The sequence below is a fragment of the Lonchura striata genome, chromosome 7 (assembly GCF_046129695.1).
Source record: "Lonchura striata isolate bLonStr1 chromosome 7, bLonStr1.mat, whole genome shotgun sequence".
In the NCBI taxonomy this organism is placed as follows: domain Eukaryota; kingdom Metazoa; phylum Chordata; class Aves; order Passeriformes; family Estrildidae; genus Lonchura; species Lonchura striata.
Genome location: NC_134609.1, coordinates 34,524,039 through 34,542,881, shown reverse-complemented (window position 1 = coordinate 34,542,881; position 18,843 = coordinate 34,524,039). Strand labels below are relative to the sequence as shown.

The window sequence follows — 18,843 nt, the reverse complement described above, 5'->3', positions numbered from 1 at the left end:
ATTTTTAATTGGAAAACCACTGGACTTCAGGTTTTTAGTTGATTTGTGTGCATACTAAAAGCCTGGGCAATGCTGACAAATGGCAACAGAGGTTGTACTCCTCTGTTTCCTGACTGCTGAAGCTCTCATGGTGTTAAGAGGAAAAAAAAAAAAATGGAAAATTTCCCCTAAAGACATAAAATGCCTGCAGCTTTCTGTCCTGGCAGACTTGTGTAGTGGTTCTGGTGGTGTATCCCAGCTGGGGCAGATGGAGCAGATAGGAGATGGGCTTTGTCCCCGGCAGCGCTGCCCTGAAGGGACGAGTTGTATGACACATCAGAATAAGGGTGGCACTTGGTGTTTTAAACTGGATGGTGTGGATCTTTCTTGGGGGGAGGTGGGGCTGCATTGGCAGGTTAGGAAGGTTTTATTTTCCTGGGGTTTTTAGAAGGATTCATGCTGGGCAAGGTGAACCAGGGGAAGTCCTGTGCTGCTGCTGGGAGTCCCTTTAGTTTTCTCCCTTCCTGTGGACCGTGGCACCTGACCTGCTTGAGTCATGCTGGGGGGACACTGTGCAGTTGCTTTCTAAAGAACATTGTCTTGATTTTTTTTTTCTTTTTTTCTTTTTTTTTTTTTTTGGTTTTTTTTGCACAAAAGCTTCCTTAATGAACAATAAAAACTTCTGTAAACCGATAAGTTTGTGTTTAATTTTTCTCCACGGCAAAGGTTCTTGTTAAGGTTCCCCTTGGCTGCAGGGCCAGGAGAAGGCACATCCCAGGGTGGCACTGAGAATCTGGGACTGAATGGATTCAGGTTCCCATTACGCTACGTGTCCCATCAAGCCTTTGTTCTGCTGAGCAGGGTTGCAGGTGGAAGAGGCTTGCCTGGGATTGCTGCCTCTCTCTTCCCTGGACAAACACAACGCCTGGTGTGAGGCAACAGTTGTGTTGCAATTGCTGCCTTGCGCAGGCCAGAGGGACTTGATACCAGCCTTCCCTGCTGACTCGTGCTTAATGTGGCTTCCTGTGTGTCCTCATTCCCTGCTGGCTTCCAAATAAAATATAAAAATGTCATTCAAAGGCAGAGAATGTGGTGCTGTCACGTGGCTCCAGGACACCTTTCCCTGTCCGTGCCCACCCTGTGCAGCCAAGCGTTGAGCAGCAGGTTCTGGGCTGCTTCTGCCCTCCTGGGAGTGCCTGCCTGCCTCTGGTCCCTCCCTTCCCGGTGATGATTTTCTAATCAAGGCATAAAGTGAGGGGTGTGGTAATTGCCCTGCGTAGGTGTGGATTCTCACTGCTTCTCCCAGCCCATCCAAGATTCCTCAGTCTGGGAGCAGCGCAGGAGAGCAACCAGCCACTGAGGACTCTTAGGAACGGCATGGAGAGCAAATGGAGTGGCTTGGTGCTGATCATTTCTGTGTGCCTGGGCTCCTACCAAGGTAAGGCCAGGCCTGGAGGTAGGTAGGATGTGGATAGCTCAGAAAACCCTGCTGAAACCCAAAACTATTCCCAGCTTTGGTGTCTAAGCTCCATAAGGTGCTTCCTCTGGTGTTGGAGTTGGGCAGAGCTGGGGAAGGTGGCACTGCTGTCTGTGTTACCCACCTGGAGGTGAGAGTTGGAACTTTTGCCTTTAAAGGTGATCTCGGAGTAAAAGGGTTTTGTTTGTTCCGTCCCTTCTCTGGGATTCAGGCACAGCTGGTGGTGTGCTGGGGCATGGAAGGAGGGGAAGTCATGATAGTGTCTGTAGTGGGGAAGAGGAGCTGCTCTCTCTCTCCTGCCCTTGGTTTTGGGGCCTGGCTGCCGATGTGTGAGCTGGGCGAAGCCACTTGGTTGTCACACAGAGTGACCATGCAGCTGCCCTTTTCCTCATAGGAGATGCAGGAGGCAGGATGTTGGCTCTGCTGTGGGTGATGGGGTGATGTTCTCTACTCACCTCAGGAGCCCTCTCAGCATTGGCACTTGTGTATCTGCGAGTGAATCCTCCTGCCGGTGAATCTCTGCTGCTGTTCCTTAGTCATCCATCCCCTGCCCATCCCCAGGAAACAAGCTGGGAAAGGCCTGCTTCCAACCCCTGCTTCTTGCTTGAGGGCAGGTCGCTGCTTCCTGGGGAAATTTCCCCTGGAATAAGAGAAGCCTTGCTGTTGCAAACAACCCCCCATGTTTTAGAGTCAGGAGCCCCCTTGCAGCCCAGTTATCCCAGGCTTGGCCCACTGGGCTCCTATGTTATGATGTGCCCAGGTGTTGTGGGTGCACATGCATGACCCGGCCTGGGGAGGACGTGTCTGGGTGTTCCAGCCAGCAACAGGCAGAGCAGGAAAGTTCACCCGTGCTCGGCACGTCCGGCCCGGCGGTGCCGCCTGCCCCCTGAGCCGGAGGGGCTTGGCCGCACGGCGTGGGGCTGCTGCGGCCCCGGGCACCCTGCGAGCTTTGGAGAGAGGGGTTTGGGAGCTGGGAAAAGTGTATTTATGGTTCTTGCTGTAACAGGGGCATGCGCCAGGCCGGGAATTGGGGCGCTGGGGCCCACGCTGCCACCCCCGGGGTTTACATCACAACCGGCTCGCCAGGCTCGGCCGGCTCGGCCGGGGCGCTCCGAGGCTCCGTGGAATGCCAGCACAGCCCTGCCAGAGCTGGAGCTCCCTGCTGGATACCCCCTGAACGAAGCCCACCCCATCCCCCGGGCCTGGCAGACTGGAATAGGGCAGTTGTGGCTGGCCTGGAACCGGAGTGGCACCGGAGCACCCCTGCTTTGCTCCTTTGCCAAAAATGGCATCATTTAATAACCCTGCTGCCTGTGTGCCTGGCAGCATGAGGTGGCTCCAGCACGGCTTTGGGACGTGTAGGAGAGCTGACGGGACACCAGTTGCCCCAGTTGCTTGCCCCGTGGCAGTGGTTTCCACCTGGGGAAGCTCCCCCTGCCCTCAGCTGCTGGGTGTTACATTAGTCCTAATTACTTTCTGTCCCAGAACTTGCTGCCTGACTTTCAGCTTGAGCGGGGTGAAGAGTAAGGGCTGAGCTGAGGATCTCTACGAGCCAGAAAAGCGCGGGGCCAAATCACCCGTGTCTTTTAGATCCTCCCGACCTCACCATGGGGTCCGGGCTCCAACACAGCTCCGTGAGAGATGCTGCGGGACCAGCTCAGAAAAAAGCCGTGGGGTTGTTGTCTCCCGCCTCCTTGTTTTTGGTGCTGCCCCTTAATGCCTCCGCTGACTTGCCATTCCTGTTTGCCCTGATGCTGGGGCCGGGGTTGAAAACATAAATATATCCCTCTGAGCTGGTGCGGCGAGCGCGGCACGGCGCAGCCGGGAAGGTGTGTGGGAAGCCGGGGGGACTCGCCCTGCCCCGGGGCCGCCTGCCCAGTGCTGCTGTCAGCCCGATGGGGAAATCGGGGCTGAAACACCAGCCGGCACCCGGCAGCGCTCCCGGGGCAGGCGGGAGTGGTGTGGGGGGCTTGGGACCCCTCTCCCCACACCCTCAGCCCCCGGGAATTTCCAGGGTGGCCCTGGGTACCTCACGCTGAAGTCTCACGGATGAACTGGAGGCGTTGACAAAATGCAGCACGCGGGGAAAGCGGCTTTTGGGGAGAAACCCGATAAGGGCAGGGCCGCGTGGAAGGAGCAGTTTCTGCTTTTGGCTTTATTCCTGCCCTGCAAAATCATAGACAGGGCTGGGGGATAAAAGCTGGATGTAAACGCTTGGAGCGGGGAGGGTTGTGCTTTGCTTAGAAGCGCCTCTTGCTTAAAGGTCTGCAGCAGGGTCTGTTTGTCCCTTTGCCCGCCTGCTGCTCCCAAATTCCCGGAGCAGCTCCCGGCCCGAGCAAGGCGGTGAAGGGCTTGGGTTGTGCCTTCTCGCCGCCTCCTCCCCAGCCGCATCCTGGGTGGGCACTGTTCCCGGTGGCGACACTCGCCCCATCAGAAATGAGTCCTGACACACCAAGGTGACAATTAAAGCGCTGCTCTTGCGCCACGGCACCGCGCTGCGGGGCGGGCCATGCCGCCGCTGCCGTGCCGGGGATTTACAGCCAGGAGAAAATGCTGTCGTGGGGAGGAAATAAAACCAAAAGAACCCCACCAAAAGTGGGGTTGCTCAATCGTTGCCGAGAGCCGTGGCGTGATTATCTGGAGCCCCGGGTTTGCCCATTTTGCAAGATTTACTGCTGCTTTTACAAGCAGCTGCCTTATAAGCAGCGTGTCAGAGGGTGCTGGGAGGCTGAGGATGAGCCCCAAATTCCCTTTGCTTATGACCCTATGACATCCCATTGGAAAAGCTGGCAGCCTGACCAAACCGACCTTAAAAAATCATATATAATTTAAACACCCCCTCCACGACTTTGGGATTGAGGTGGAATCGCAGCAGGAGGGCGAGGAGCATCACTCCTAGCTCACTGCGGTGCACACAGGGAGGCTGGTTTGATGCCTTGGGGTACCTTGAGGGCTGACAGTCTCCTCTTCCCTCCCACAGCCGGGGCCAGCCCCCTCCACGAGTGCGGCGAGCGGCCGGAGGACTGGTGCCGCGACGTGGCGACCGCGGCCAAGTGCGGGGCACTGGAGCTCTGCCGGCTCCAGTGGGACCGGGCGCTGGGGGTAACCGTGCTGGGAGCAGGGAATGCGGGGGGCTGCGGGAGGGGTGCCCATCTGGCCCAGAACACGGAGATGGCGGCAGGATCCCGGCCTGCCCACCCCAGCACCCCGCATCTGGCAGCAGCGGTCTGCGGAGCAAATGGCAAAAGTCAATGGGTGCCACAGGGCGTTCACGTGGGATGTTTTTGGGGTGGAGGATTGGGATCTGGGGAGGGTCTGGGTGCCATGACAGCATCCCGACGTGTCCCCTCTCTCTCAGCAGAAGGGGATCCCCTGTCACCTGTGCCAGGTGGCAGTCTCCCTGGTGGGCAAGATCCTGCAGGACAACCGCACCGAGGTGGGTCTCAGTGGGACGGGGGAGTGGGGCTGGTGTTCCTCCCCACCAACCCCACTGAGGCCCTGAACTCTGTCATCCAGGAGAAGCTGCGGCTATTCTTGGATAAGAGATGCCAGTACCTGCCCTTCCAGGACTGGTCTGTCAAGTGCAAGAGGATGGTGGACACCGGCATCCTCGTCCTCGTCCAGCTGGGCAAGCAAGTGCTGGTAATGCAGGGGGAGCCCCGGGTTTGGGTTTTTCCATAGTTTGGGATGTCTTGGGGGCTTGTAGAGCAAAGAATGCTCCTGGAGCCTGGGACAAACCATCTGAAGGACAAGATGGAGAGGGAAATGACCTAGGGTGGGGGCAGGGGAGTTGGTGTGATGGAGGAGCCCCCACCCCACCCCTCTGCTCCCGCAGTCGGACCCAAAGGTGGTGTGTGGGACCATCAAGTTGTGCCTGCGCCGAGACAGACCCACGGGGACACTGAGGAATCAGCAGCCACCACCAGCTGCCACAGGCCCCACCCAGGACTTTGATGACCTCATCGCCCCCTTCATGGCCAACGTGCCCCTCCTGCTCCATCCCCAGGATCTGCCTCACGGCGAGGCCCAGGTACCGTGGCACATGCAAGGATGGTGCTGGTCATGGAACCATGGAATGGTTTGGGTCAGAAGGGACCTTACAGAACATCTCATTCCAAACCCCTGCCACGGACAGAGAACGTGTCCGGGTTGCTCCAAGCCTCATCCAAGCTGGCCTTGGACACTTCCAGGAATGGTGCAGCCACAGCTTCTCTGGACAATCTGTGCCAGTGTCCTAATGCTGCTCAGGGGTGAGAATCCCCTTAAAAGTGTCACCTACTTAACAATAATTAGAGAAAGCCCCTAAAATTTCTGCAGAGCTGAAATGACTTCTGGCTGTGTGATCAATTTGGGGGGATATTTCAGGATGCAGGAGGGAAATGAGAGATGCTGGTTGGAGTGCTGCCCCAAATTGCAGCCAGTGTTTAAATCCCAGCCCTGCAAATGCAGGTTAGGGGTGGGGGGATTGGTTTTATTTGATGGGGTACCAATGTGTCTCTGCCTTGTTATCCTGCAGGAGATGGAAGAGGTGTGTGGGGACTGCCTGCAGCTGGCGACGGCCGTGCAGCAGGCGCTGGGGACCAACGCTGCTTTCACCTGGGTGCTGGTGGGCCACGCCAAGCGGGTCTGCGAGACCCTGACACCCGACCTGGCACAGCGGGTGAGGGGCCAGCAGGGAATCACACAAGGGTTTGGGCTGGAAGGGACCTTAAGGACAATCTCACTCCACCATGGGCAGGAACCCCTTCCACTATCCCAGCTGCTCCAAGCCCTGTCCTACCCGGCCTTGGACACTTCCAGGGATGGGCTGCCTCCTCCTGGATGGGAGCATCTCTGCAGATGCCTGCCTGGGGTGGGGTGGCCAGATCGGGCCCTGACTCCGTGTCTCCCTCCCGCAGTGCAAGCGCTCCCTGGCCGAGTACACGGACACGGCTGCCCAGCTGCTGCATTATCTGGTAAGAGGCTGAGGGCTCCCTGAGGTCACTGGGTGACAGCTGGGGGCCTGAGCAGCACAGCCAAGGTGCCTCATCGGCAAATGATCCCTTTTTTTTTGTTAAACTCACTGCCTAATATTCCTACAAAATATTAATTTGTTTCCCCCTCCTCTCTGCCTTGCAACTGCTGCAATTACACTTTGTTTTCATTTTTTCTTGCCATTTTCTGGCCCCTCCACCGGTAGCAGGCTGAGGTAAGTGAGATGCATGCCCTGATGTGCTGAAATTCCTTTCCCTGGCGCCAAAGCCCGCCTGACTTGGTACGTCTCTCTCCCCAGGACCCAATGGAGCTGTGTGGCCAGCTGGGACTCTGTGCCTCCCACTCGGCACTGCCCCTCCACACGCTGCTCACAGAGAGGGTGATGCAGGTCCTGAGCATGCTGGGGGTAAGTGGGGACCCCCTCAGTTCTGCTGTGCTCCTGAAAATCCAAGCATTGTAAAGGGGGAGCCTTATTTTGTGTTTTATTTCCTCAAGCACCTCTGTTTATCTGAGGTGGGGAATGCCTTACGTGGGGGATGATGGTGGAACAGGATGAGGTGGCTCTGTGGGGGCTTGGCATGCATATGACCTCCTTGTCCCGACAGGACAGGGTGGGAAGCACTCCACTGTGTGACGTGTGCCAGTTCACCGTGAAGACAGTCGAGAGCCTCCTGGAGAACAACGTGACAGAGGTGAGCCCCACTGCTGTGGTCTGCTGCTGGGGGGCTGGCACAGAGGGCCAAGGGGCAGCAAGGAGCCGGGGTTTCCCTGTTCTGCCTTGTGCTGGCAGGAGCAGCTGGTGAACGACATCGAGAAGGTGTGTTACATGCTGCCCCACGGCGTCATCGGGCAGTGCAAGGACTTTGTCAACTCCTATGGCAAAGCCGTGGTGATCATGCTGCTGGAGGCCACTGACCCCGCGGCCGTCTGCACCATGCTGCACTGCTGCCCCCGCAGCGGGGACACCCGGCCTGGTGAGCTGGCACCTCGGCCCCGGGGAGTGGGGTGTCCCCTCCGCTGGGTGCTGATGGCCGTGTCCTCCAGAGGCTGAATCCCTGCAGCAGCTGGCGGCGAGTGCGGGCGCCTTCTGCAACGTCTGCCAGATCGTCATCACCTACGTCGACAACGAGCTGCTGAAGAACGAGACGCTGGAGGAGCTGGGCGAGGTGCTGGAGAAGGGCTGTGCCATGCTGCCCATGCCGCTCACCAGCAAGGTGAGCTGAGGGGGACACCCAGCCCGAGAAAACCACCCCTGATGTCCCCACTGGGCTCACCCCTCTCTCCCTCCCAGTGCCAGGCGCTGGTGTTGCAGTACGAGCCGGCGGCCGTGCGGCTCTTCGTGCAGATGATGGACCCCACCTTTGTCTGCACTGTAAGTGTCCTCATCCCCGGGGCGGCCCGGGCCAGGATGGGCATCCTCCGGGGCGATCAGAGGTTCCTCATGGAGGTTTTCTTCCTCTCCCTCCCACCCTTTTCCCTTGCAATGCAGAAAATCAGGGCCTGTGACTCAGGCAAGGAGGATCTGCTGGGCTTGGCCCCCTGTGTCTGGGGCCCGCAGTACTGGTGCAAGAACATGGCCACGGCGGCCGAGTGCAATGTAAGTGCGGCCGTGTCCCCTCCCCGGGGCCAGCAGGGTGCTGCCGGTCCCTGCGCCCCAGCGCCGTCCCCGTCCCTCCCGCAGGCTGTCGCACACTGCCGGCGCCACGTGTGGAACTAGGAGCCGTCTCCCCAGCTGGCTGGACTTGCTCTGCCGTTTGGTTTGGGATCCCGGCTGCCTTCCCTTGGGACGTGCCTGCACTCACAGACAGCAATGGCAGGAGCCAACCGGCCTCGTCGCGCTGGCGGGGCTGCGGGGAACCCCAGCGGCCTTGGCCGCTTCCTCTTCCACTCCTGGGGCTTGGACTTCCAAATCAGGTTAAGGGACTCGTTAATATTTTCAGGACTAGGGATTCAGCCTTGACGTCTCTCAGGGTGACTGCAAAATCCCCAACCTCTATTCCCACCTCTGTCTCCATCCCCGATCCCTTCTGTACTTCTCCATCCCACCTTGAACCACTCGTACGGCCCAGATCCTGCAACGTGGATCTGTCCCCGTGGGCTGGGCTGGGTTCTGCTGCCCAGACACAGGCCTGCCACTGCTGGCTGGCGGCAGCTTCACCTGAACATAAAATGAATGAGTTTGGGTGCCAGGATTTCCTTTCACACACCCATCCCTGCTGGGGTCCTGTGGTGACCCAGCTGCGGTGGTGAGCCATGGGCAGTGAGGTGTTGGCTCATCCCTCCCCGCCATACTGGGGGGATGCCTGCAGTGCCTGATCCTGGGCGTGCATGGGAGCATCCCATCACAAATAAACTCTTCCCATGAGCCTGGCTGGTTGTGTCCTTTCTCCTTGTGCTGAGGGCTGCAATGGGAGTGTGGGTAAACCCGGAGAACATTTAATGCTTCCTCCAAAATCCAAGGTGCAGCAACACCCAGGGTGGCATCTCGTGAAGATGATGGATCGAGGGGTGACTTAAAAGAGGGTCTTCTCTTCCAAAGGGGGTTTGGGCCTGATGGATCCGGGCAGGAAGGACGACAGACAGGTTACCCAAAACCATAGACACTGTATTTCTGAGTCCCGTAACAGACCGTGCCCGAAACTCTCCACAAGGTCACGACTGGAAACAAATCCCCGGACAAACAAACCCAAATGCAAGAGAGAAGGGGAAAGAAAAGGGCAACAAAAGACACGCACGAGCACTCGACATCCAGAAGCCCCAGTTAGTCTCTCTCTTTTTTGACATTGCAACAAGTTTTGGTAAAGCCAGCAAAATGGAGGAATGTCTTTGGGTTGGGTTTTTTCTTTTTAATTTTTTGGGTCTTTCCTTAGTGGAAAGGTGACGTTAATGCCAAAAGGATTCGGTCTCTCCCCACGCTTCCCTGGCCCTCCCCATGCTCGTGATCGAGGTGTGACAGCTGCTTGTCCCCAGCCTGTGCCTGGGGATACTGTGGCAGCACATCATCCGCATCCTCACTGCACCTTCCCCCCCCGTCCAGTCTGGACTCATCAGGTTCATTCAGCTTTTCTTTTCCCCCCTTTTTTTTTTTTTTTTAGAAAAAAAACCTTTTTTTTTATTTTTTTAATAAGAAAAATAAAAAAAATTTAATGGTTTCATGGATAAATGACAGGCGAGTAAAAGCATTCCGGTCCTGAGAGCCCTCTGCCGGGGCCAAGCTCTCCAAGGCTGCCGGAGTGATCTGCACCGGGCAGCCTGGACTCCTGCAGGGGAAGAGGGGCCAAGCACCGGTCTCGGGCTGCCCCTGCCCCCGCCACGGCCCCCGGCTCTGCGCTGCATCCCTGCCGGCCCGGGCTGGCCTGGAGGAGCAGCAGCAGCGGCAGCACCGCTCGTCATAACTCGGTGATCTCCAGAGGGCTCTCCATGATCACCTCCCGCATCTTGTGCAGGGGGGTGGACTTGGCCGACTCGGTGCGGGCGTTGTGGTCGCTGTAGCCCCCGCAGTCGGCGGTCAGAGTCTCCAGCGAGCGACCCAGCACCTTCTGGTCATCCTCGGGCAGGCTGTTGAGGTCGGAGGCGAGCAGCGTGCCCGTGCTGCCGTGCACCACGTGGATGCCGTCGGGACCCTTCAGCTCCACGGGCTGCTTGTGTCGGAAGCGCAGGCTGCCCTGGCTGGGGCTGCGCTCCTCCTCCTCGTCCTCCAGCTCCTTCTGGATCAGCTGCAAGAGAGCCACGGAGGAGGGAATCACCACCGTGGCCGCAGCAGCTCCTGGCTTCCCTGACTCCTGCAATGCCGGAGTCCAGCCAGAGGGAAGGGTCCTCCTCTTCTGAAGCACCTTCAGAGCATGGTGATGAGGATCACCAGGTGGATCACCCCTGGCGGGTGCCCCGGCTTAGGCACTGGCTGCCAGGTGGGTGGTGTGTCCTGCAGCTGTCCTCAGAGTGGCCAAGGAGGAATTTGGACCCGGGTTGGAATTTGGGTTAGAATTTGTATGAGGGTGGAGGGGCGGGAGGCAGACAGGGAAAGATGAAGGAAGGCTGGATGGGGCTGAAGGGGAATAAGGGCATGGATAGATGGAGGGCAGAAGGGCTGACAGGCATCTCTCCTCCCGCTGCTCTTCTCTGCTCTCTTTGCCCCTCGTTTTGCACCCTCATGAAGGGTAGAAGGCCACAAGAGGAGTTTCTTCTCCCCAGACCAGCCCTTCTGCACCAACACTCTGCATGCCAACAGTTTTGCCTCAAAAACCTTTCTTTTTGAGGCAAAAACCAGAGAAGCAGAAGGAAGGGAAGATGATCCCCCAAAGCTTTGGCTAGCCTTGGCAGAAATGGGAGTTGATGGAGAGAGCCCAATCTGCAAAGAGGGATATCCTCTCCAAGGGAGATCAGCTGTGTGCTGATCACAGGAAACACAGGGAGTCACTGTGGGGAACCAGCAGTCTGGAAAACCAGTTTAAAAACAGCAGTGGGAACCAGTGGAAAACCAATATCTGGCTTGTTTTGACCAAGCAGAGAGTGTGAACACCACTGGGTGACAGGGAGCATGGCCACAGCGAGTGACCACAGCCTGTGGGGCCAGGAAGACCACACTGCATCCCAGAGGGCACGGCAAGCATCTCCCCACACCCATGCACACCCTCTACCTCCGAGACCGAGGAGCGGTCCCCCTGACTGGCGGTGGCCTTATGCACCATCCGCTGGGCAAAGAGCTTTTTCAGACGCATGTAATCATCCAGGACCACCTTCAGGAGAGTGCCCTGGGTGGAGGGGGAGAGACTGTGGGTTATCCAGGGGAGATGGTTCGATCAGAGGGAGACCGGCCTCATCCCAGCGGTTTTTGGAGCGACATCACCCTCCGGCGCTGTGAACCTGGAAGGTGCGGCTGTGAGAGAGAAACCTCCTCGGTGCAGGACGCCTGCCCGCAGCACTCACCTTGATGGGTCCCTCCCGCATGATCTGCCCCAGCTTGGCAATGTTGTCGTACTCCTGGATGGCTGCCCGCAGGTAACGGTCATCCTCGGGCTTGGCAGCCGAGGGCTCTCTCCCGAAGGTGCCCTGCAGGAGGAGGGAGCGGCTCAGGAGCTGCTGGGGGCGGCCGGAGCGGGGACAGGACACGGGGTCCCACCCGTGTCTCACGTGGGTGCGGGCAGGGCTGTTCCAGAGGTCGGTGATCTCGCTCAGGTTCTCCGGCAGGTCGTCCTCGTGCTCCGCCTGCGCCGCCAGCTCCATGTTCCTGCAGAAGGGGTCCAGCCACACCGGGTTGGCCCTGCCCGGGGGAGGAACAGCCTTCAGGGCAGGGAAGGAGCGGCGTTATCCCTAACCCCGTCCACAGCCACGGTGCTGAGGTTGCGCTGCCTCCTCCTGCCCTGTGCAGGTATGAATCCGAATGCTCTGGATCAAGATGTGTCAAACCCTGCCCATTATCTCTGCTTAGCCCAAACCTGGCCAGGATTGGCAGAGATGGAGTCACAGGAGAATTAATGATATTTTTTAGCTTAGAAAGCTCTCAGAGCGAGCATGTGCCCCAGGATCAGTAATGCTCCATGCAGAGCAGAGCAGAGACATCATGTCTCCACCTCCTGGCTCCAAAACACAGGCTTCCCTCTCTTGGGAGTAGCCTCCAGCCCCAGGAGGTGGCACTCACCCATCAAAAGAGTACTTGTTGGTGTTTGGCATGTCCATGATGTCCATGAAGCCTCTGTTCCCTGCAAAAGGCAGGGTTGAGAGTTACAGGGCAGCACGTGCGTGGGCTTAGCAGCAAACCATGGGGTGACACTTCTTTATCAGGGAGGGATAAAGAGGAACCAGAAAGGCAGTGAGAAACACGGTGGGGTGTGGCAGGTAACACAGAGCTTGATGCTGAGAACAGCCTCCCACCATCAGACCTTGCTGGGCAGGATCACTTCTGATATACAGCCCATGTCTCCCTGTGACCCGCCTCCATGCTCTCCCATGCAGCTGGGACACCCCAAACACTGCTCACCAGTGGAGCCAGCCACGATGGCTTTCAATTTCCTTTTGTGCCTGTGAAAGAAACACAACCAATTGGGGAAGAAAATAAGGAAGATGCTGGAAAGGAGAAGGACGCACAGCTTTGCAATAACACTTCATACAGGGTGTGCATTAAATATTAAATAAGGCTGGGGAGCTTTGATGGGAGATGTACTAATACCATCACTATTAAAACCATGCATTTTGGAGGAAGAGGAGTTGGGAAGCTGATGCCCTCCTTTGCTTGCTGGCATTTCCAGGGCCAAGAGAAGCCACACAAGGTCTCCCTGGTCTAAGGGGACATTGCAGGGGCTGGGCAGAGCCCAGGAGTTACTCACACTGTCCGGTAGTACCAGTTCATGAGGATGAAGAGCATGGCAGCCAGGAAGAGCAGGACGGCCAGCACGATGATTGCCATCTAGGAGAGACAGAGGCGTGGGGGAAACCCCTGGCATGCAGCCAGCACCTGCTGGTGGCCACATGCCCCAAGTTATACGGGTCATCTACTCTCCAGGCACTGACCAGGACCATGGGAATCACACCACCCCCTCTGCGAGCAGCTCCTCCAGTCCCAGCTGGACCCCTACCTGCAGAGCCGAGAGGTCGTCCGGTGCACGGGCAGTAATGGCAGGCTGCACGTCCAGCACGTTGTAGTTCCTGAAGAGATTCCTCAGCTGCTCCTTGTTCTCGTCTATCATCTGAATAACCCTGGGAAGAGAAGGGTTGCTTGGGCACCTTGACATTAATCAGGGTCCCCAAGGAGCCAGGCTGGGTGGGGGGGCCAGGGGACGTACCGCTCCACGTCCAGGATGCGGTTGGTCTCCCTGTTCACCACATGGATCAGCAGCTCTGTCTGGGCAAAGTTCACCCGGCCTTTCTTGTCTACGTGGAACTGGGGAGAGACGGCAAGGTCTGCAGGGTGGGAGAGGAGTCTCCTCCTGAGCATGCCTTGAGGTGTGCTCGCGTGGCAGGAGACCCTCAAGCATCAGTGTGGACCCCTTCAGTACACCCCTACCTGCGGTGAATCCGTCACCTTCAGAGCCCAGGGGTGTCTATGGTTATTCAGGCAAGAGTCCCTTGAAGGACACCTCCCAAACAGCATGTGGAAGGTTATCCACCCCTCAGAGTAACCTCCAAGGTAGATGGTTACCTGCACATCATCTGTGTTGACGATGGCGCCCGTGATGTTGGAGAGCAGGCTGATGAACTCCTCCTCAAACTGCCTGACCTTGTCAGGGATCTCATTGATGATGATTTTGACCCGCTGGTCATCCCGCAGGATGTAAATCCCCACAATGGCCGTGTCGTTGTGGCCCACCAGGTCAGAGGCCATAATGTCAACCACAAAGTAGCCGGGGTTATAGGCCGTGAAGAGGTCAAAGGTTCGCAGGATGCCATCAAGGGTTCCTGTGGAATGGATGGTGACAAGCCCGAGATCAGTGACCCCAGCGCTGGGGACGTCTTTGGCCACAGGGATGTCTCTGCCCAAGGCCCCATGCTCCTGCAGCAGGCTGGGCACCCACCGATGCTGAAGATGTTGGCCACCTCCTCGGAGTCATTGGAGTGCTGCTTGATATAGCGGATGCCCAGGATGTTGTACAGGACCAGGCTGTTATTTCCCACGTCGGCGTCCACTGCGAGCACTCTGATCAGCTCCGACCCCACCTTGGCATCGGTGGCAACCCCTTTGAGGGAGAGATGGGAAAGGGACCTGGGGCCAGGCTGGCTCTCACTGCCCCATCATCGTGCTGGATTTTCCTGGAAGCATCTCTGGCTCCTGGTGCCCCCCCAGCCCCTGGCACCTCTTACCCGCCGTGTACTCCGACTTGGTGAACTGGGGGGACTGGTCATTGATGTCATCCAGGAAGATCCGCACCTCCTGCAGGGTCAGGTCCTCGCTGAGGTCCCAGAACTGGGTTCTTGCTGCCCGCTGGCCCCGGGGAGGAGCCCAGTTCCTCTGGCTGGATGCTTTGACAATGATGGAGTGGTATGGCTCCTTCTCCCGGTCCAGGTCTCGCAAGACCTTCAGCTTCCCTTCTCGGCTCAGCTGGAAGTTGCTCTCCTGGTTCCCAGCTGAGTGCAGAAAGGCATTCCCAGTTAGTCCTCTTTGGGCTTGGCACTTCCAAAATGCCACCTTGCCTGCTGAGCGGGGCAGAGAGGCAGCAAGAAGAGGACAGAAATCCTGGGTGAGGGGTGTGTGGGGGACACAGAGCTGCCATCTCCACACCCACCTGCTATGAAGTAGTAGACGATGGCGTTGGAGCCCTCATCTGCATCCACCGCACCGGTGACGTTCCCCACCACGGTGCCTGGCCGTGAGTGCTCGGGGACAGAGAGTGCCTGGTACTGGGGACTGTCCTTCTGCCAGAGACCCCAGGGAAAGGAATGTTATGAGCACTGGGGTTGCTTTAGACAAAACTGGACGAATTCCACGCTGCTCTCCACCGTGGTGACTCCCGGGTGTGCACACCCCATCACACGTGCTCGCTGGCATCCCCATCCCTGCATCCCCTGCATCCCACCCCATTCACCCTGGTGCCTTACAGGTGGCCTGAGGAAGATGGGTTCATTGTCATCGATGTCATCCAGCGCTACCTGGAGCGGCTGCATTGTCTCGTAGGGTGGCTGGCCCTGGTCGCAGGCCACGATGATCAGCTGGGGAGAGAGGCAAAAGGGCTGTCCTGGGCAGAACCACACGGGCTGGGAGACATCACTGAGGCAGGGACAGAGAGGACAGCTGGATACTGGAGAATTTTGGGGGGATTTAACAGGAAATAGGGTGCTGGCCCACCAGGATGCAACCCCCCTAAGACACTTGATAACCACCCAGTTCCTGCTAAGGTGTGATCTCTCAGGTGACGCCATCCCCACCACATCACTTGCATCCCACCAGTCCCATGCCGGACCCACAGCCCCAAGGCCTGCCCTGGCCCCTGGCTGGCTCACGTTGTACACTGCCTGCTTCTCCCGGTCCAGCCGCATGGCCGTCTGGATCAGCCCGCTGACCGAGTCGATGCTGAAATACTCCCAGTCCTTGTTCCCTGCCCCGGTTTTCAGCAGGTTGTAGAGCACCACTCCGTTGAGACCCTCGTCTTTGTCCGTGGCATAGACCTCATAGACGTTGGATCGCAGGGGGATCTCCTGCTTGCACACACAGAGCCCTTCAGCCTTGGCACTGCACACCAACTCCCTGCTCCCCTGGCCCCTCCAGGCCCCCTTGGTCCAAAATCCCTTGGGCTTGGAGGTCAGCAAGCTCCCACTACCCGAAACCCAGCAGGGGGCTGGCAACATGGAGCCGTGATCCCCTGTGGCTGGTGGGTAGGGACTGGCTGAGACAGTCTGGGTGCAATTCTCAGGGACTGCCTGAGAAATTGCACGGGGGACTGGCTGAGTCAAGCCTGCTTCCTAGAAAGGAGAAGCATCTCAAGTGTCACTGTGTTTATAAACACGGTCTGCACGCACTGACTGTTTACTAATTCTGAGTGCTGCTGGGGTTTCTGTTCCCCAAATCTGCCCCATCACCCTGCTCGCATGTATGGAGAAAGGCTGTTTTGGAACGTCCACCCCCACGACCCAAAACTTCTTGCCACATGCTAAATCAAGGTCTTGTTGCATCCCCACCGGAGATGGAGTTTGGATTTTGCTGTTACAGGCAGGAGTGCTCCTGAACACACTCTCAGCATGCCACGACCCTTCTCCCTCCCAAGGGATTTACCTCCTTGATGTGCAGGATGGTGCCGTTGGGCGGGCGGACGAAGACGGGGCGGTTGTCATTGATGTCGATGACCTCGATGTGGAGCATGGTGGTCCCCCAGAGAGGGGGATGCCCCTTGTCCGTGGCCACCACAGTCAGGTTGAACCTCTCGTAGGACTGCAGGCGCCGCCGGGATGTGACAAGCCCAGAGTCCTTATTGATCTTGAAAGCCTCTGGGGACAGAGAAAAACCCCACATCTCTGGCTCAGGACAGTTTGCACCAGATAAATTAGGACTAGAAATGAATATAACCAGCTGAAGTGCACCCCCCAAGTAGGCCAGGGGTGTGGGTGGTCTCAGGGCTTTCAGAGCATGCCAGCCCATTGCTACATCCTTGTCTCTGGGACCTACTCCCTGGTCAGCCATGTCTGTGCTTCACTCCTGCCCAGGCTGGAGCAGTGCAGACTTATTTCTGCAATTTCTCTGGGTGCAGATATTCTGGATTTCAGGCACCATCACTATCCACTGACACCTCTTTGCCCTTCAAAGCCTTCACCTAAAGCAGGCAGTGAGTCTGCTCCAAGCCACACGGGGTGTAATAGAAAGTCCTGCTGAGGTGAGGAAGACAAGAGCATAAGCCAAAGCTGGGCTGCAGGATGAAAGCAGGCAAAGTCCTAACATCCCACACCATGAGGAACTGGAAACAGCAGAGAAATGGAGGAAGCCCCACTCTTTCAGCATTGCTCCCAGGAGTCCAAAGCAGCCGCAGGAGATGGGGTGTAGGTATGGTGCCTATGACTCCTTCCTCCTCATAACCCTCCTCCCTGTGGAAGAGCCCCCTGCTCCCAGCACCCACCTGCTCCAGGACCCTCGATGCTGTAGGTCACCACGCCGTTGTCCCCTTCGTCCAGGTCGGTGGCACTCATGGTGATCACTGACGTCCCTGCTGGCTCATTCTCGTAGACGCTGGTGCTGAACTGGCTCTTGCTGAACTGGGGCCTGACATCGTTGATGTCCAGCACTGTGATCAGCACCTTTGAGAAAGCACAGCCAGCTGGGTGATGTGAGGCTGGGGAAGGCTGGGCAGCCCCTGGGGCCATACCCCTGCTGTGACCCGCAGCTCTGCTGCTGCAGAGAGGTGCCCTTCCTGCTATTTGTTTAACTCCACCAGCTGAATTCCTGCCTCCAACAATGGGGGCCGCCATGGCTGGGACACCCATTCATGCCACAGCACTTGCAGACAATAGTGTCACCCTCCCCTGCCCCTCCTGCTGACGTGCTGTCCCTGCAGCACAAAGTGCCCCGCACCACCCACCCCACAGCTCCTGGCATCACCCACTCTTCCTAATTCCCCCTAGTCCAGCCACTGGGGAGGAAAGGTGGAGCTTTAATGCCTTCCTGCTGGTGACCAGCACCCAAGGGGTGGTGGGAGGAGGAGAGTCCTACCTGCACAGAGTTCTCCCGACTGTTACTGGAGATATCCCCAGGGTTGTCCCTGGCCACAGCTGTCAGTGTGTAGTGATCCTTCTTTTCCCGGTCCAGGGCTGACAGGATGTAGATGTCACCCTGCAGCACACAGAGACCTTCAGGTGGACCTCGTCTGGCAGAGCTGGTACTCAAGAAGGGGCAGAAGGTGAGGTGTGGGAGCAAGGCACAAGCTGGGACCATTTAAGCCTCCCCTCCCTTCCTGTGTATTGTTCCACCCTCGGTTGGCTCCTTACCGTGTTGGGATTTATCCCAAACTTGCCCTCTCCATCACCCAGGCTGTACTGGATGAGAGCAAACTGCCCGGAATCTGCATCGGTGGCCGTGACGCTCAGGATGACCGTACCCAACGGCACGTCCTCAAAGACAGCTTTCTGCAACAGAGGGAGCAGGCAGGACTGGCTCAGCCCGTGCTGCCTCAGCGGGCAGCAACCCAGGGCACAGCTGGCACCCAGGACTGGGCACAGCCAGACTCCCAGCAAGGTGCTGGCACAAAGCGCGTGCCAGGCTTGACCGTCTTCTCCAAGTGGCTCGAGCACGGGCAAAGGGAAGAGAAGGTGTCCCTGGACAACCCCCCAGCTCTGTGCCTGTCCTCACCAGGCAGGCAGGGCCCAACCCCACACACAGTTTGACAGGGTGCTCACCTGGTAGGAGGGTTGACTGAAAACAGGGTTGTTGTCATTGATGTCCACGATCTGGAGGTACACGGGGATCTCAGCGGATCTGCGGGGAGAGCCGTTGTCGGAGGCACGGACGGTGAAGTTCAGCCACTGCACCTCCTCATAGTCCACTGTCCTGTTGGCCACAACCTTCCCTAGAGGATGGCAGACCCTGAAATGAGAGACCTGACCCAGATCACTGACCTGCCCCAGAGTCCCACCTCTCCAGACCACCAACCTGCCGAATGGTCTTCCAGACAGGCGTAACCTTCTGGAGAGAGGTTCAGCAGCTCATAGGTGATCTGCCCATTGGCACCTTTGTCTGGGTCCACGGCTGAGATGGAGATGAGCGTCGTGCCCTGCGTGGCTCCCTCCAGGATCCGCTCAGTGAAGTAGGTGACCCCGAAGGGGCGGAAGCGGGGTGTGTTGTCATTGACGTCCAAGACGTTGACTGTCAGCTTGGCTGTGGCCACGGTGGAAACCACAGGGGAAGAGAAGAGAAGAAGAAAAAGTGAGAAAGAGAAGGGAAGGAAAGCTGGGAGGAAGGAGGGTTGTAAAGGCACAAATGTGAAAGTCCAGAGAGCCAGCAG

At 57.9% G+C, this 18,843-nt stretch overlaps 2 protein-coding genes across 2 annotated transcripts in view; one reads left to right on the top strand and one right to left on the bottom strand.

Annotated features, from left to right (window-relative positions):
* Positions 1–1,356: 1,356 nt before the first annotated feature.
* On the top strand, positions 1,357–8,147 carry LOC110469904 (prosaposin-like). Its single transcript, XM_031505131.2, has 15 exons — positions 1,357–1,417; positions 4,437–4,558; positions 4,818–4,892; positions 4,973–5,098; positions 5,292–5,486; positions 5,973–6,116; positions 6,355–6,411; positions 6,636–6,644; positions 6,729–6,836; positions 7,036–7,122; positions 7,221–7,404; positions 7,475–7,644; positions 7,722–7,802; positions 7,920–8,027; positions 8,112–8,147. Exons 1-15 carry the CDS (start codon positions 1,357–1,359, stop codon positions 8,145–8,147), a joined length of 1,563 nt encoding a protein of 520 aa, XP_031360991.2.
* Positions 8,148–9,819: 1,672 nt separating this feature from the next.
* CDH23 (cadherin related 23) overlaps positions 9,820–18,843 on the bottom strand; it is a 185,805-nt gene continuing 176,781 nt past the window's right edge. The window contains exons 49-69 of the mRNA XM_077784783.1: positions 18,492–18,716; positions 18,239–18,408; positions 17,831–17,968; positions 17,556–17,675; positions 16,966–17,143; positions 16,131–16,342; positions 15,362–15,556; positions 14,960–15,070; positions 14,647–14,776; positions 14,225–14,488; positions 13,939–14,100; positions 13,566–13,822; positions 13,210–13,307; positions 13,003–13,123; positions 12,754–12,833; positions 12,408–12,448; positions 12,069–12,129; positions 11,561–11,690; positions 11,357–11,479; positions 11,068–11,181; positions 9,820–10,146 (exon numbers count right to left, since the gene is read on the bottom strand). Coding sequence (XP_077640909.1) covers positions 9,820–10,146; positions 11,068–11,181; positions 11,357–11,479; positions 11,561–11,690; positions 12,069–12,129; positions 12,408–12,448; positions 12,754–12,833; positions 13,003–13,123; positions 13,210–13,307; positions 13,566–13,822; positions 13,939–14,100; positions 14,225–14,488; positions 14,647–14,776; positions 14,960–15,070; positions 15,362–15,556; positions 16,131–16,342; positions 16,966–17,143; positions 17,556–17,675; positions 17,831–17,968; positions 18,239–18,408; positions 18,492–18,716 — 3,257 coding nt within the window. The remainder of the gene's footprint in view (positions 10,147–11,067; positions 11,182–11,356; positions 11,480–11,560; positions 11,691–12,068; positions 12,130–12,407; positions 12,449–12,753; positions 12,834–13,002; positions 13,124–13,209; positions 13,308–13,565; positions 13,823–13,938; positions 14,101–14,224; positions 14,489–14,646; positions 14,777–14,959; positions 15,071–15,361; positions 15,557–16,130; positions 16,343–16,965; positions 17,144–17,555; positions 17,676–17,830; positions 17,969–18,238; positions 18,409–18,491; positions 18,717–18,843) is intronic.

Excerpts from the sequence above, each read along its gene's own strand:
- LOC110469904 (XM_031505131.2), top strand. The coding sequence starts at position 1,357 with ATGGAGAGCAAATGGAGTGGCTTGGTGCTGATCATTTCTGTGTGCCTG. Across the intron at positions 5,099-5,291 it reads AGCTGGGCAAGCAAGTGCTG|TCGGACCCAAAGGTGGTGTG; the intron begins GTAATGCAGGGG and ends CTGCTCCCGCAG. Across the intron at positions 7,803-7,919 it reads ACCCCACCTTTGTCTGCACT|AAAATCAGGGCCTGTGACTC; the intron begins GTAAGTGTCCTC and ends CTTGCAATGCAG.